General features: G+C 31.1%; 1 protein-coding gene across 3 annotated transcripts in view; it reads left to right on the forward strand.

The window, feature by feature from the left end:
- Positions 1–5302: 5302 nt before the first annotated feature.
- LOC126733447 (titin-like) overlaps positions 5303–13706 on the forward strand; it is a 114767-nt gene continuing 106363 nt past the window's right edge. For 2 of the 3 annotated variants that reach the window (XM_050436758.1, XM_050436759.1), the window contains exon 1: positions 5304–5712. In XM_050436758.1, coding sequence (XP_050292715.1) covers positions 5664–5712 — 49 coding nt within the window. In that variant the 5' untranslated portion in view covers positions 5304–5663. Of the gene's footprint in view, positions 5713–13706 lie in introns of all 3 variants that reach the window. The other variant, XM_050436757.1, reaches the window with a different exon arrangement.

The raw sequence follows: 13706 nt of genomic DNA on the forward strand, positions 1-13706 counted from the left end.
ATGTCACTTTCAACTTATTTTTAGATACAAGCCTAAAAGACCACCGGGTGTCCCAAGCTGTAATCATGCAACGAAGAGCTTCCGATGCAGCACTCTAACCAAATTTGACATATCTGATTTTCACTCAAAGTTTTATGCTACTCCTGCAAAAATTGATCAAGATAATTATATTGTGAAGTATACCAACGTTCAATTGCCAAAGCGGAAGCGCCCAAAGAATAGTTCGAGGCAAGTGAGAAAATTAAGTTACAAATTTTTTGTAAGGAATAGAAGCGGAAAAATAATTCCAGTTTGCAAACCTGCGTTTCTGAGTATACTGGATATTAATAAAGATAGAGTTTATGGAGTTTTAAAAAGACATTTTGAAAGTGGGCAAATGGCACATGAAAACCGGGGTGGAGATCATAAAAGCAAGAAATATCAATGTAGGCGAGAGACAATTCAGTTCTTTTTGGAATCTTTCAAATGTCAGGATTCACATTATTGCAGGTCAAAGAGTTCTTGTCGTGTATATTTGCCGTCAGAACTAAACATCAGAAAACTGTACCAAATGTATTCAAATTCAGCACTTGACAATGTCAGTGTTAAAGAATCATTTTTTAGACGTGAATTTTGTACAAAATATAACATTGGCTTCGGTTCTCCGAGGACTGATGTATGTTCCACATGCATTCAGATAAGTGAAAAAATAAAGCTGGCGAGAGATGATCCTCCTAGAAAAGCTACACTGATGGCTGAAAAAACAGTGCATAAACTTAAGGCACGAGCTTTTTTTGCATTACTAAAGGAAGAAAAGCCTGAAATGATAACATTATCATTTGACTGCCAAAAGAATTTGCCAGTTCCAAAACTTCCAGACCAACAGGCATATTTTTCAAAGCAATATAACTTCTACAATTTTACTATTGTCTGTGGTAGTTCCAAGACCACGTTAACTTCAGAAAACGTGTTTTGTTATTGTTGGAATGAAACTGTTCGGCCGAAAAGCTCTAATGAAATTGCTAGTGCTGTTTTCCATCGGCTCATAAACATGAATTTGGAGGGTAAAACGCACATTAGACTTTTTGCTGATGGTTGTGGTGGCCAAAACAAAAACACCACCATGATGGGAATGTGTTCAAATTGGCTGGAATGTTATGCGCCACCAAATATTAAGAACCTTGAGATAATTTTTCCTGTAGTTGGACACAGTTTTATACCACCCGACAGGGTGTTTGGAAATATCGAGAAAGCTATAAGAAAAAAAGAGATAATTACGACCCCACAGCAATATATTGAACACATAAGACAATATGCCACAGTATTAAAAATGGGTGACGATGTCCCTGTTTTGGATTGGAAGAAGGAATCCCAAAATATACTAAAGCCACCTGGAGCATGGCACTTTAAATTTAATCCTTCGAAACGGTTTAAAATAACTCTTGACAAAAATCGAATTACGAAAGTTCAAGGTGAAGTAAACTACAGAACTGAATTAGGCAATCCTAGAAGTGTTACGAAGAAAAATAAGCAAATCAAATCAACACAGATAAAAATGACTTCTTATTACAAGAAAATATATTATCTTGGCTGTTAATTATCTTTAATTAAGGATATACATTTGGTTCAAATTCGCGTTATCTTGTCAAAAGAGAATCCATGTTCTTCGCATTATTTTCTAATTATCTTAGCGAATTAAATCCTTGCTATTAGACAACTGTCTTTAAGAATAAAAATGTGAATTTATCGATACTTGTTTAAAGAGTACGTTCTTGCTTTAACGTCACAGGTGCTTTGCGTTGGGTCGCGTAGGTATAACCCCGGTGTTTTCCCTTTGTCGGAACTTTGTCCTTTGGTCGTTCCGGTCATTAGCAAGTTAGACGCGGCATTGTCGACATGACACGACGTATAATCGCATTTTTGTGTGTGAATTTGGTTTTTTGAACATGGACAACATTAATTTTGAAGTTGAAGTAAGTGAAGTTTTCTCTTTTTTTAAAGCGGAATGCTTTGGAACACTTGTGGCCTGTGTTTGAAGGTATATTTATATTATAAATATATGTGGTTTTTATTGTTTTTTTTAATTACTTTTTTTAAATTATACCGGTACCTATATGCGTGTGTAGGTTTAAAATACTCAGTAGGGCTATAATGCATTTTTTGCTTTCTTATAGGTATACCTAGATTAGTTTATAAATAACTAAATAAGCATGCATTGCTTTTTAAAAATCTTTTGTGTAAATTATTTTTGTATCTTAAATAAAATGGTGGACGTTTGCGTTAAAATATTATTTAGAGGCTAATATAGCTATAGCTATTTTCACAGGGCAGTCCTGAACTAGTCCGGGATTGTTTTCCTAAGTTTCGATTGGCCGATGATAAAATGCAGACATATTAAAACCAATAAAAATACAGGAAAAGACTCGGGAAAAGAATCCCGGACAAGTTCAGGACTGCTCCGCGAAAACTGCTATAAATTTTCCTAAAAGAAGAAAATATAATCTTAGCAGAGAAGAATTTTCTTACTTTAAAATTAAAATCTTGAAGGAAAGGTTATGTATAGGTGTTGTTATGTAAGGTTATGATAATTACTTCGAGCTAAGAATCGTACTATTTTAGGACAAAATAAATATCCTTGGTGCAAACATTTATGTAACTAGTGTGAAAAGTAATCCTTTTTTATAAAAATATACGTTTAATTTTTTTTCTCTTATATCGAAAAATATATGTATAATATACAGTGTGATCGTAATAGTAAGGAATAAATTCAATGTTTCATTGTCATTCATCATGTTAATTTTTTCAGAATATTCTATTAAGTTATGCATAGGTGCGGTTAGTCTGGTTAGCAGATATTAGCTACAAGTATTAGAGTTTTGGAAATGTAAATAACTTAGAAACCATAAGCCTAGACAATTGTTATTACCTTCTGGTTTCATAAAATAAAAAAAAATAAGACTAGTGCAATAAGTGTTACAGATTTTTTAATTTTGCGTTGACGTTAAATATTAACAATATAATATTAGTATGTATTTTGTGAAACTTATGACTTCCATAATATAAAATAAAAGTGTGTTATTAATATTTTATCTTCTTTTCTTTTTTATATCCTCGAAAAAACGTCGTAATAAGCGCTATAAATTTTGCTTCGATATTTAATATTGAATGCGAAAACTTATTTAAGTGAATAAAATATAAAAAGTAAAATCAAAAACAGTATATGAAAAATGAAAACATAAGATACATTTTAATGAAAAAATACATAATTATAAAGGGGCTTTAAATACAATAAAGATATTATATACTCGTATACGTATTTGGTTGTGAACAGTCGTAATCCACAAAAAAATGTAAAATTGTGTGAAGCTGTCTAAGTACCTTTATAATTAATATTATAGTGTTTTCTGACAGGCTTAACTTAATTTTATATTTTTTTGTGAGTTATATTACGAAATTTCGAAAAGTTATCTTCCGAAACCGAAATAACAATTTTTGGGTCAAGTAAATAATTTCTTAATACAAGATATTTAATATTTGACGTAAGAACTTAATGATCTTGTATCCATTAAATTTTTAGATTTTAAGCCATTTATTTATTTCCGTCAAAGAAATGTCTTTCAGACAAGTACATTTATGTACATATGAGAAGATCACACGTTTTGAAGTTAAGATTAAGACTCTTGTACCAAAAACATAATGACCTTAGGGAGAGAAAATTATTTTTTTTTTCTTCTCTTAGACCAAATAACTAAATAATTTGCTGTTCTTTCTATTAGGACATATTTACTTAACATTTCAAAATAGTAGTAGACTAAAGCTAAGGATGTGGTAAGTTTTTCCTAAGGTAATATTCATTTGGCTATATCCAAAGACATGGCGGCCTTGGTTTAAACTCGTTTTACTTTATGTTAAGAGATCCTTTTTATCTGTGAATGAATCCTCAACAACTTTCTGTGAACGTTCCTGTCAAACAAGATAAAATTATAGCAGTAAGTAAATTATTAGAATCACACTATGGCGAAAACTGGAGGCTTAACGAGGATTTTGATTTTTTCGTAAATATTGAACTTCGCCAACCAGATCAAGCTGATGCTAATGAAGAGCTTCCAGATTTGCAGTGCGAACCAGTTGAAGAGCTGGGATCTCTGTCTATTTAAAAAATGTGTTCTAAAAGAATTTGTGTTTTATTCAAAATGTTTCCGTTAAAATTTATAGAATTACAATTTCTGTTAATTAAAATAAACATGATTTAAGACATACTACGTTTTTATTTTTATAGTGAAGTAAGTTAAAAAAGTAACTAAAGAAGCTCTACCTATTTGCTGCGTATTTCGGACCCTGAATCAGAATCAAAACCCGCTATATCCATTTTTCACAATCAAAAGCCGCTAACTCCAAACAAAAACCTAAATATTTAGCCTAAAACTTAGAGCCATGGTGGATTTTTTACCAATACTTAGATATTTTTATATAGAAAATTTAAATTAAAAATATTTGGCAATCAAATATCAAAAAATAATCTAGCTAACGGTTTTTCTCAATTCCTGTAAAATTTTGCATTTTGGAGTTAGCGGGGTTTGATTCTATACGCCTCATATATGAAAAGGCTAAGTGTGCTATTTATGTGACCACAACTGTATGTATATCTAAAGGACTCATAGCTATCTGTAAAAGGGACACTCGGTAAGCAATAAAAATTACGCAATTGACTTAATTAAAGGAAGGAACATGAATATTACAAAAATAAAATTTTAGAAAATAGTAAAACATTATCAAATTATAAGGGATGCAAAAAATGATAGAATGGACAAAAAGAATGAATTAATATAGTAAACAAGAAAAATGAGAAATTTTTGTCAAACAAGGAAATAGCCAACTATTGTTACTCACTCGACTCACTTTATATAGGAGGAGTTGGAAGAAACAATAATTTTTTCAGAAAAAGAAGTTCTGATCACAGACATTATAGACCCATCCAATTCCTCAATATTTTTAACTCCTATTAACAAGAACGAAATCATTAAATATATTTCAACATATCGTTTTTTTTTTAATTTGTTTGAATAGAGGTTTAAAGCCTATCTGCTAATATCATGCAACACAAATATTTTATGGGTAAAACATTTACAGACCTTTTCCAAAACAAACGGCTATTTCAAAAAAAAAAAAAGATTTTTTTAAACATTTTATCAATTTGGACGTAATAGGTTGCGGCGTCGCGACGCACCGTCACGTTTCCGACACCGCACGAGTCTATCCGATCGCTCGAAATAATTTCCTTCGGAGAGCGCCTCTAGGCCGGCAGCAGGTTAACCATCATAGGTTCTCCCCAAACTGGATCAGTCGATAATGTCGCTCTAAAACGTTAACTGGTCGACGTTGTTATCGCACACACCATCCGCACGTTAACCCTATTTTACGAATAAAATTACGTAATTATTGTTATGTTACCGCGTGTATAAACGCTCCCTAAACGCTGCTCTCGGCCCTCGTGATATGTGAACGGATTGATATTTATTAAAAAAAAAAAAATAACAGGCGGGAATAATTTAAAAAAAAAATAAATTAAGGGACTAATTTTAGAGAAAAAATGTCTTTCCTCTGAGGGTGGCCGATGAGAAGAAACGTCGCGTCGGTCGGATCGGGGGTGGTTTTATTAACGTCTTAAGATTGATTTCGATAATATGGGAAAACGGGCGAGGAAAACTAGATGGCGAGCCCTAGATATTGCCGGTATGTCCATTTTATTTATTTATTTATTATGATTTTTCTTAAGCCGGTCTGTGTGAAAAAATATTAAAAAAATATTGTTTACCTACAATGAATTTGTTTTAAAAAAATGACGCATAATGTCGAGGGACATATTCACATGGTTTTCTTATTACATCAGAGTATTTTTGTTATATCGGAACTGAACATTATTTTGCTTATTTTCAGAATTATACCCTACATATTTTTACATTTTTGTATTCTACGTAAGATTTTAAGAAATTTGAGGGATCACATACTTTAGTTCAACGGTTCCTAACATATAAAGAGCAAAAATCGACTTTTTGTTAAGTTTCACAGGATATAGAGGGGAAACTAATTAATATTAAAAGAACCACTCTGCGCTTTTTTTTGCTAGTTTAAAAATTATCTGGTGGTAACATTTAAAATTTAAAATTTTTTGTACCAAATACCCTGAACATTATTACGTTTTTGAATTCTACTTAAAATTTCAAGAATCTAAAGGTGTCACATGCTACACTTTGGTTCAACTGTTTTCTAGATACAAACATTTTTTTAAAAAAATGTAACATAAGCATATATCATTGGTTTCCGGTATATCCGGAAGTGCTACCACACCCGCGATTATGTAGTCCTCATCACATACCTAAGTACAAACCTCCCTCGATTTAAAAATCAAATTTTATCATTATTCTGCAAATTTCTTGTAAAAAATTAGGCTCTCAGATACCCTGAATATTTATACATTTTTAAATTCTGCTTAAAATTCCAAGAGTTTAGAGGTGCCACATGAAACACTTTGGTTAATATTGAATAATTGAAAATCAGGGTATTACTTTTCACTTGTGTTAATTAAACCATTGAAACAAAATTCAAATTCAAAACTTACAATATTAACCAATTATATTTGCCATGGATATTGGCAAATATTAACAACAATATTTACCAATATCCAAAAATTACAAAACAAATTTACGTATGATGTAAGTGAAATTAGCACATAGGAATGCATCTCGATTATGTGATACATCCTTAAAAAAAACCTTGTATGAATAAACATACATAAACGTATGACAGCTGAAATTATGTGAATATACAAGGTGTTACATAGTTCGAACTGTTGGAGTCAAAATAATACTTTTTTTTCCTATAAAAATGTGTCCTAAAATGCTCTCCCTCAGAGCTGCACCCCGCGCAAATTGCTTGAAGATAATCGATTATTTGGAACAGTGACTACAGTTAGTTATTCGATAAATCTTTTGAAAGTCCCAATTTTTTTGAGTTCTTTTGGCATTTTCGTTCCAAAATTGGTGTAAACCCACTTTTGGGAAAGGATTCAGAGGGGCTTACCCTTATGATGGCTCATATCTTATGTTTCCAATAAAAAAATTGAAACAACATCTAATTAGCCATGAAAAAATCTATCAATTATCGTTTTTATCATAAAAAATTATCGTTTTTTGCAATTTGATTTGACAAAAATTAAAGCTGTTACAGCCCACCTGGTTTTTTCTAATTTGATGGTTTAATAATTCTCCCTTTTCATTGATAAGCGATTTACTCGAAAACTCTTAGTTATATCGAAAAAACGCAGGAGACAAAAATTTTAGCTTTTTTCATACCTAACTAGATGGTGTTGCTAGATTTTTTTTTCTAGTCAGAAGAGTGACTTCTCCTGAACCATCCTCTAAAATTGGATTTACGTCATTTTTGAGACCTAAATTAATGAAAAGAGCAGCCAAAAAACGGTTCCAAATAATCGATTATTCGGATTATTTCTTTATTTACTCAGTACTTTACAAATACCAAGTAGGTAAAAAACATGTAAAGTTAAGTAAAGACAAAAGTGCATACACATTAATGAAATTTCTTAAATACATAGTAACAATCATAAATCTCTTAAAAATTATACACCAAAAAAAAGAAAAATAATAATGTTAGTTCTCAGGATTTGAAAACTATTTTAGAAAGGTATAAAACTTTATTAAGTTATGAATTAGGTTGTTATAAATATGAGAAAATTAAATCAAGACTAAGGCCCGATTTAAAACCATTTTTTTGTAAGCCTAGACCTGTGCCCTTTCTATTGAACAAAAAACTAATATACAATTACTCCCAAAAGTATTTGGACAACAAGTATTTTCAATAATATTCTTACATTATTATAATTATAATAAATAAAATCTGCAACCTAATAATAATCATGAATATTTCTTAATGACTATCGAATATAATTACGATATATTTAGTTTAAAAAAGATGTACATAGTCAAACAGTATTGCAAGATCTCTCAAAAGCATTTAAACAGTGTATAAATTATTTTAATAAAAAGGTGAAATATAAGAAAAAATCAGTATATATCTTTGTTTATATTTAAGGCAACATGTCGAGTAGTATAGAAAAATAACAAGCAATAACGTGCGCACACACAAAAATGAAATCGAGAGAAACTACTATTGCTGAGCGTGAAATTATAATTAATTTGTTTAAAAAGGGTCAAACTTATCGAAAAACAGGCGAAACTGTAAATAAATCATGCTCTACCATTGGATATATTGTCAAAAAATTTAAAGATAAAAATTTAGTGGGAAATGAACATCGATCTGGTCGTCCAAGGAAGCTGACGGATTGAAATTTAACTTAGCAGTAGAACCACGGTAAAAAAAACAGTAGGTTTGCCTATTTAAACAGTAGAGATTTTATTGATTTAGAATACAAGTGTGAATTAAACAAAATACCAGTTTTTCGGTAAAAAACATGATATATTTTAAAAGGATTAAAAAAAAAAATTGCCAACCTCAAAATTAAAAAGAGTAGGTATTCTTAGTCACTCTGAGTCGAAAAGTTCACAATTTTTTTTATACATGTGGAAATTGTGAATCTTTATTACTTCTCTTGTTTTAAAATTGAAACATGATTTCCCTTTTGATCTTAACAAATAAAATTTACTATGGAGTCACCCTACAATACTAGTTGTTGACAGCTTATTGCGTTGAAAAGTCTTCATTAAATTTATTTGGGAAAAAATCCTCTCAACATTGGCAGATGAGTGCGGCAAGCATAACAAATTTAAAACAAAGTTTGACAAAGTCGGAAACATTGGAGAATTGTCTCCAAACTTAATTTTGTTTACAGAGCTCCAAAATAATGTAATATTAGTGCTTGATGGTGAATCAAGTTTTGTATTTCTCAATAGCCTCCACTCATTATCTAGCTTTTGTAATTCTGGTTCTTTGATCAAATTTGGAAAGTGCTGCGCTAAAGGAACTATACTAGGAGTTGTTCCTTTAATTATATTTAATGGATCTATAATGGCTAGTTTTTTGAAAACTTCATTATTAAAATCAAACCTTGAATTTATTTGTGTGCAACTTTCAATAAAAAAGCTTAAACATCTGGTGCGTAAAATATGTTTTTCTTTTTTTGTTAACTTTATTTCAGATATGGGAATTTTGGCACCCAAATATAAGTTCTTTAATGGTAAGAAATTTTCGGGATCAGAAGATTGCATTTCTTTATTCATATTATTAAAAAATGGCAACACAAATTCGAGAAATTGTAAAAAACATTTTGTAAGCGGATCTTTTAATTTTATTAGAATGTTTTCCACCGTAAGAAGTCGCTCAGTAGTTACTGCATCTGTAAAGAATAAAATTAGCGTGTCATATTGTTCAAGTAACCTTAGCACAGCACTTTCCAAAGACAACCACCTGGTTTGTGCAGGATGAAGTAACTTATGAGGTTTTGAAATTCTTTAAGTAACTCCACACGTTTGGGGCTATGGGAAAAAAAATTGTATACCTATATCTCTAACTATGTCTTCAACCCCTCGAGGTAATTTTTCACAACAGCTGACACAACAACATAAGTGAAAACTGTGACATATACAACGCATTAAAAAAATATTTTCTACGTCTCCTTGCAATCTACTTGTGACAGAATTGTATTTTCCTATCATAACATTTCGTCAGCTTACTTTCAAAACCCCCTAAGTCTGATTTTTACTAATCAAACAAAATTTCAAACTTTAAATTGACTATAGTGACGATCTATCAGACGATCCTGAACCCTTCGATGTCGTTGCATCACTATGCCATGCGTCAAAGGTTTCTGCATTTTGTAGAAAAGATCAATGTGATCGTTGTGTCTCATATAAGGCTGGAAACGTCAATGAGCAGGTATAAAATTGCCACCTTTCTAAAAAAGATAGAGCACGTGATGAAACATCATCAGATAAAAGTAATGCTCGCCTTTTTTTCACGATAGATCTTCAATCAATTCTTCTTTGTCTAACAGGCAACAGGCATTAACAATTTATTACAAAAAAAAATTGGTGGTTCATAATCTTACCTTGGAGAATCTGATAACAAGTGCATATTATTTCTTGTAGCACGAAGCTGAAGGAAAAGTAACTCTAAATGAATTTGCAACAATCTTGTACAATTTTATCCAATCTAATGTGGCAGAAAAAAAATGTCACTTTATCAAACGCACTTTTGCATTTACAAATAGGCAAGGGCATAATTATTACACAGAATTACTTGGTAAGTGGCCACACGCAGGAGTGTGACAACATGCACTCCACAATTCGAATGGAAAATTCGTGATAGAAAAATTAATTTGCATAAGTATATTTACGCTTCTAAAACGGCTTTTTTGAATCCACGATCCTATCAAGATGAATATTTACATCTCGAATATTTAAAAAATGTTGCTGTACTAAAGTATCACTCTTCTTTCTTTATACTGTTAATGATTTGTGTGCCATACAATACAGACCTTGTCGAAAGCTTTACTACAAACTGAATTTTGACGATGATGATCGCATTAAAAAAGTCAAGGGATTGATGATATAGTTTCTCATTATGAAAATCAATTATTAATTAAAAAAAAAATAAATACGACCATTTACAGCAAAATGAATTATAATTATTGGTTAATAAAAAATCAGTTTACAAAATTGATTTAAGGTGGTTCATACACGTATTTCATCACTCCGATAAAATTGGGCTGAACTGACTTAGGACGTTTTGAAAGTAAACCTACGATTTGCTCCGTCCGAAGCAAAGCCGATTAGATTCTTCTTATATGGTATTTTATTATTTTTAAAGTAGGTAATAAGTTTTTCATAAATGTTTTGTCCTCTAGTGTCTTTCAGGATTATCAAAGTTAGGAAAATGTTGCAAATCCTAAAATTTTTTAAAATTACGTTTAAGGATAAAAATATTTAATTTAAAAAACTTACTTCATACTGTCGTTATCAAAATACCTACAAACAATTGCTAAATGTTTTGTACACGATCTATCGGTTGACTCATCGATAATTATCGAAAACTTCTTGACTCTTAAAATGTTTATTATATCCAACTCATTTTGTTTACCAATAACATTTTTCACGAGAGCCGTACATTTTGAGCGACCGCATTTAATTTGTTTAGCAATATCCGAGTCTGGACAGATCTCTCTTATTAGATTTGGCAAATGCTCCATCGCATTATAAGAGATGTTATGTTCATCAACATATGCGGCTAAATGTAAATCAGCTTTCTTAGCGGCATTTCCAAGAGGTTTTGCCTTTTTAAAAACGCTCATTGATGATATAGTTTGCTGTTTTTTAAAAGAATTTGCCAACTTAACGTGAACAGCACTTTCTTTATGTCGCAATAGAATTGCTTTACCAGTGGAACTAATATTGATGGTTTTATTGCACACAGAACAATAATAGGCCACATGATTTGTTTTACCTGGTTTAATCCAACTTGCTAAATCAGGATCATTTTCCCAATCCTGTTTATATTTTTGGGAATATTTGATCCTTTTTTTTTTTGAAGGTTTACTAGTCGTGGAGGACGTACCGTCCCCTCCTGATAAATATAAATTTTCAGAGCTATAAATAATATTAAACAATTTGCCAAAAATTCCATGGAAGATAACATTAATTTAATAAGATTAATTACCTGTTCATTTTAAGCCAAACTGTATCAAAGTCTTTCAAATATCAAATTTCTCACACAATACTATATAGTATTCCATTACACCCGAAAGTGCCCCTTAATATTTATTACACACCAATAAGCCACGGGAAAAAATATACTCGAATGGTCTTGCATAAAACGCGCCGCGAAACAAACCTATTAAACTGAATATAGGGACTTCCCCCGTTAACATATTTCTTCCATCAGCTGTCGGTAAATAGGGATGAGCAGCATCAAACGCGTTTAAATAGAAAATACCAAAATAAGATAAAAAAAGACCCCTTTATTAGTGCCCCGAAAATTGTTTCGGAACTACAGAGAAGTTTAGGAAAAGAAGTTGGATATGAGACAGTTAGGAGAGTTATAAGAAAAAACAATTTTCATATCAGAATAACGAGGAAGAAGCCATATGTTAGTAAAATCAACAACATAAACCTTTTTTCATCAGATGGCAGAAAAATAATGTGGCGTAACCTGGTACCTCTTTGCAATATCAAAATATTTGTCCCACCGTGAAACATGGAGGCGGTTCCGTGATGTTTTGCAGCTAGTGGAGTACGAAATATCTGCCCAATTGATGGAATTATGGACAAACACAAGTATTTGGATATTTTAAGAACCAATTTACGCCAAAGTGCTTTGAACTTAGGTTTAGAAAATAATTATGCTTTTCTTCAAGACAACGACCCAAAACCTAAATCGGAAATAGTTAGATTGTGGCTAGTCTATAAAGTACATAAAGTTTTGGATTTTCCCTTTCAATCACCGGACATTAATACTGTTGAAAATTTATGGCAGGCATTGAAATCTAAGGTTCAAGTACATAATATAAAAAATAGGCAAGATCTGATTAACCAAGTTTTAAATGAAAATCTTTGTAGATGTCACTAGTAAACTTGTTCAGTCCATGCCTAAAAGACTTGATGAGATGTGTCATAGAATCGAAGGGTTTGCCTACTAAGTATTAACTTATAATTGTGTGGTATTTATTGTATTATATATATTTCATTTTCTATTTGTCCAAATAATTTTGAGATATAATTGTTCGGAATAATGTATAATGTTCGGATTGTATAGTAGTCTTTCAGAAATATTCAAGATTATTATCAGGTAGCATATGGTATTCATTATATTGTAGTGAGATTATTGTTAAAAATAAATTGTGTCCAAATACTTTTGGGGGTTACTGTAACTAATATAACCTAACCTAACCTCAAAACGACGTAACCCCATTGCCAAGTCGCTATTTTAAGCTCTATGTCCATAGTATCGACTATAGCGTAATAATCACAACAAGCACTTATTTCACTATTGGTGAACTTATATTACAAAAACCATACACATTCTTGGACACTCCCAAGCTCCACAAGCCTTCCAAGCAATATTTGATGAGAAACATATTCGAATGCTTTTTCATAATCCGTATATATTACATCTAATAGTCTTTTACCAGATATTGCTTCAACCGCAAGCGGATCTGTTTTCCATAAAACCAGGCTGAAATTTGGATATTTTAGCATTTAAAGATGAAAACAAGTCATTATACAATATCATTTCAAAGATTTTTGCCAAGGCATTAATAAAACTTATTGGACGATATATTAATTTCTTATTACCACTTTTAAATATAGGTGTTATTTGTGCTGTTTTTAATGTGTCAGGAAACTGATTACTAGCCGATGAAAAATTAAAAATATGTTTTAGAGGTTTCACCATATTTTCAACAAGACCTTTATAAATAAAAGTAGGAATATTGTCGGGCCCAGTTGTTTTTTATTAATTTCTTTATACTATTTAATATACTGTCTTCTATAATTAGTGAAAAATTGGAAGCATTATTTGTAAAAACTGTCATTATTTGATGCTTTTTCAAAAATGGACTTGAAATGCTTTGCAAAGGCATCAGCAATACTTTTAGCATTGGAGCAGTATGTATTTTCATTGTTGATCATTTCACTGGGCAAACCATCTTTTTTTGATTTACTGCGCAAAAACTGGGTCTAAATTTAAATCTTCTTTTT

Source organism: Anthonomus grandis, chromosome 2 (assembly GCF_022605725.1).
Source record: "Anthonomus grandis grandis chromosome 2, icAntGran1.3, whole genome shotgun sequence".
NCBI lineage: Eukaryota > Metazoa > Arthropoda > Insecta > Coleoptera > Curculionidae > Anthonomus > Anthonomus grandis.